This window comes from Triticum urartu, chromosome 6A (assembly GCF_056163025.1).
Source record: "Triticum urartu cultivar PI428250 chromosome 6A, HENAU_Tu73, whole genome shotgun sequence".
Classification (NCBI taxonomy): domain Eukaryota; kingdom Viridiplantae; phylum Streptophyta; class Magnoliopsida; order Poales; family Poaceae; genus Triticum; species Triticum urartu.
Genome location: NC_141878.1, coordinates 523,659,393 through 523,661,764, shown reverse-complemented (window position 1 = coordinate 523,661,764; position 2,372 = coordinate 523,659,393). Strand labels below are relative to the sequence as shown.

At 47.1% G+C, this 2,372-nt stretch overlaps 1 protein-coding gene across 1 annotated transcript; it reads left to right on the top strand.

Annotated features, from left to right (window-relative positions):
- Window positions 1–354: 354 nt before the first annotated feature.
- PNSB4 (NDH dependent flow 6) lies at window positions 355–1,574 on the top strand. Its single transcript, XM_048679982.2, has 4 exons — window positions 355–700; window positions 820–875; window positions 976–1,047; window positions 1,188–1,574. Exons 1-4 carry the CDS (start codon window positions 445–447, stop codon window positions 1,320–1,322), a joined length of 519 nt encoding a protein of 172 aa, XP_048535939.1. The 5' UTR covers window positions 355–444; the 3' UTR covers window positions 1,323–1,574.
- The last annotated feature ends 798 nt before the right edge of the window (window positions 1,575–2,372 follow it).

Here is a 2,372-nt window from a genome sequence, read left to right as displayed (position 1 = left end):
CACTTGTTGAAGCTTGGGCGTTTTCAAGCCTGTACTGGAACTTAATGGGTTTCCATAAGTGCATCAAACTCGTTTTTCACCATTCATTCCTTGGTCATTTCTCAGACTTTGTATTTCGGTTATCAAAGTAATGAAAAGGGGGAGATACCTAATTCCGGAAAAGGGATTAAAGGCCGAACAACCATGGTCAGCACTAAACTCAAGATGGGCCGTTCTAAGCCCACGATACCCAAGCCTACTTGAATCCATTGAACCAGGCCCAGCGTTTCTGGGCAAACGACGTTTGTCCCCCAAAATGTTTGTGAATACGCTGGAGGAAAAATACCTGGCCGCCCAAAGCACCGCAAACCTTATCCACCCAAAAAAACCGTTCCACCCTACAAGCGGCTCCCCTGCGCTCGTCCCAGCGACAAAACTCACTCGCTACCTAGCAACCTAGCAGCAATGGCGTCGTCGTTGCTGAAGCCACACTCCCACTGCTCCGCTCTGCCGTCCGGGAGAAGCAGCGGCAGCTGCCCCGCGACGGTGCACCTAGTGCAGAGGCCAGCCGGGAGGAGGGGCGACGCTCTGAAGGCGAGGGCGTTCCCGCTGGACGTGGTGCCGCTGATGGTGACGATGGTGGAGCACGTCGACAACCAGAGGGACTGGGTGGTCACCAAGTCCATCTGGCATCTCAGCGACACGGCCATCAAGAGCTTCTGTGAGACTTCTACGAACTCTTCTTCTCGTCACTCACTCGTGCGTGTGCTTCTTGCCCGGATGCAACTTCAGTTATGTCTGAAACTTACGTCGTTTTTGTTCATCTTTTTGCTCGGGTAGATACGTTCTACGCCATGTTCACGGTCTGGGGCGTCTGCTTCTTCGCGTCCATGAAGGCAAGCACGGCAATCCCCACCAGTGATCTCCAGAGTTGTTGAAATTAATCATCTTCTTAGATCGTCCTCGTGACGCGGCACTTGTTGTATGAATTGACAGGATCCGTTCTACGACAGCGAGCATTACAGGGGGCAGGGGGGTGATGGCACAGTGCACTGGTACTACGATCGGGTATGCATGCAGCCTCTTCCCTCTATTTTGCCATTCAGTTGAAAGAACATTCAGACAAATCGAACGGTCGACACAAAATTAATCTATTCTTGTGCTGAAGACATGTGTGGCTATGTTGCAATGCTGAATTTAATTTGCAGCAAGAGGACATCGAGGCGACCGCGAGGGGGGATCTGCTGAGGGAGGAGCTGCTTGAGGAGATCGAGCAGAGGGTCGGAGGGCTGAGGGAGCTCGAGGACGCGGGAATGGAGGGGGAGCTTGAGGAAGCCAAGTAACCGTGAGACCCAAGCGTATATATGCATGGATTGGCAAAACACCTTGCCTTCCTCCGCTGAAGTTGAGTGAAAAGCTTGGACTCTTCAGTCTTCAGTGTAGTACAGTAGAAACTACACAAGTACACATAGCAAGATCATGTGGCAAGTTGTGCAATATACATTTGTACAAGGCAAGATATACATTCTCCACTAGAATTGGAGGCACGCTATTCCTTGCTATGCCAATCGAAATCACAGATTGATTAACACCAATATTCGAGCAACACGCAGTCAGACTTACTTACGTGCTTTCAATTCGAGGGCCTCTTCGGCTTGACGGTCTCAGTTGACAGGACTTATATGCATTCCGGAAGATTGGAATATGTTGCGGAAGTTATCCGATATTCATATGAAATGGAACAATCCATAATCTTCTTGGAGATAATATGAGGAACCTCTTGGGGAAAAAAATGTCTTGCTTAAACCTTCTATGTCACTAAATTCTTGTAAAATTCTCGTGGAGCATTTATAAATCCAATTCCTAAATTCTTGTGTTGTTGGCCATGACATCAAAATATTGCACGTGTCTATTTTTAGAGTCCAAAAAGGTGCATAGCGAGTAGATTTAACATTAAGTTATTCTGTTTCGGTTTAGTCAAACATATTTGAAAGAACGGATCCAAATCTAACAACGCTTATGCCACCCATAATCATCAACACCTTCCTCCCTATCATAATGTTCCACCTCCCTTGTGAGGTTTGTTGGTTGCATCATACACTAATGTGTTTCATTCCTCAGCTATCAACCATTGTTGTTGTCACCACTCTTCTTCAATTTATCTTGTGGCTACAATACCATGTTCGTCGCAAGTGTATGTTATGCTGCCATCACTTCAAGTGGGAGTGATCATTGAAAGGATTCTTGCAGAATTCTCGGTCCACAAAATTCCTTGCGGAACTCCATAGAAAGTTTTTGTTATCACCCCACCCGATAATGGTTGTCGTTTTACTTTAGCCTCATTCACGGTGTCAAGTATAAGAGGTTTCAACATTGCTTATGCCCTTGAGGCA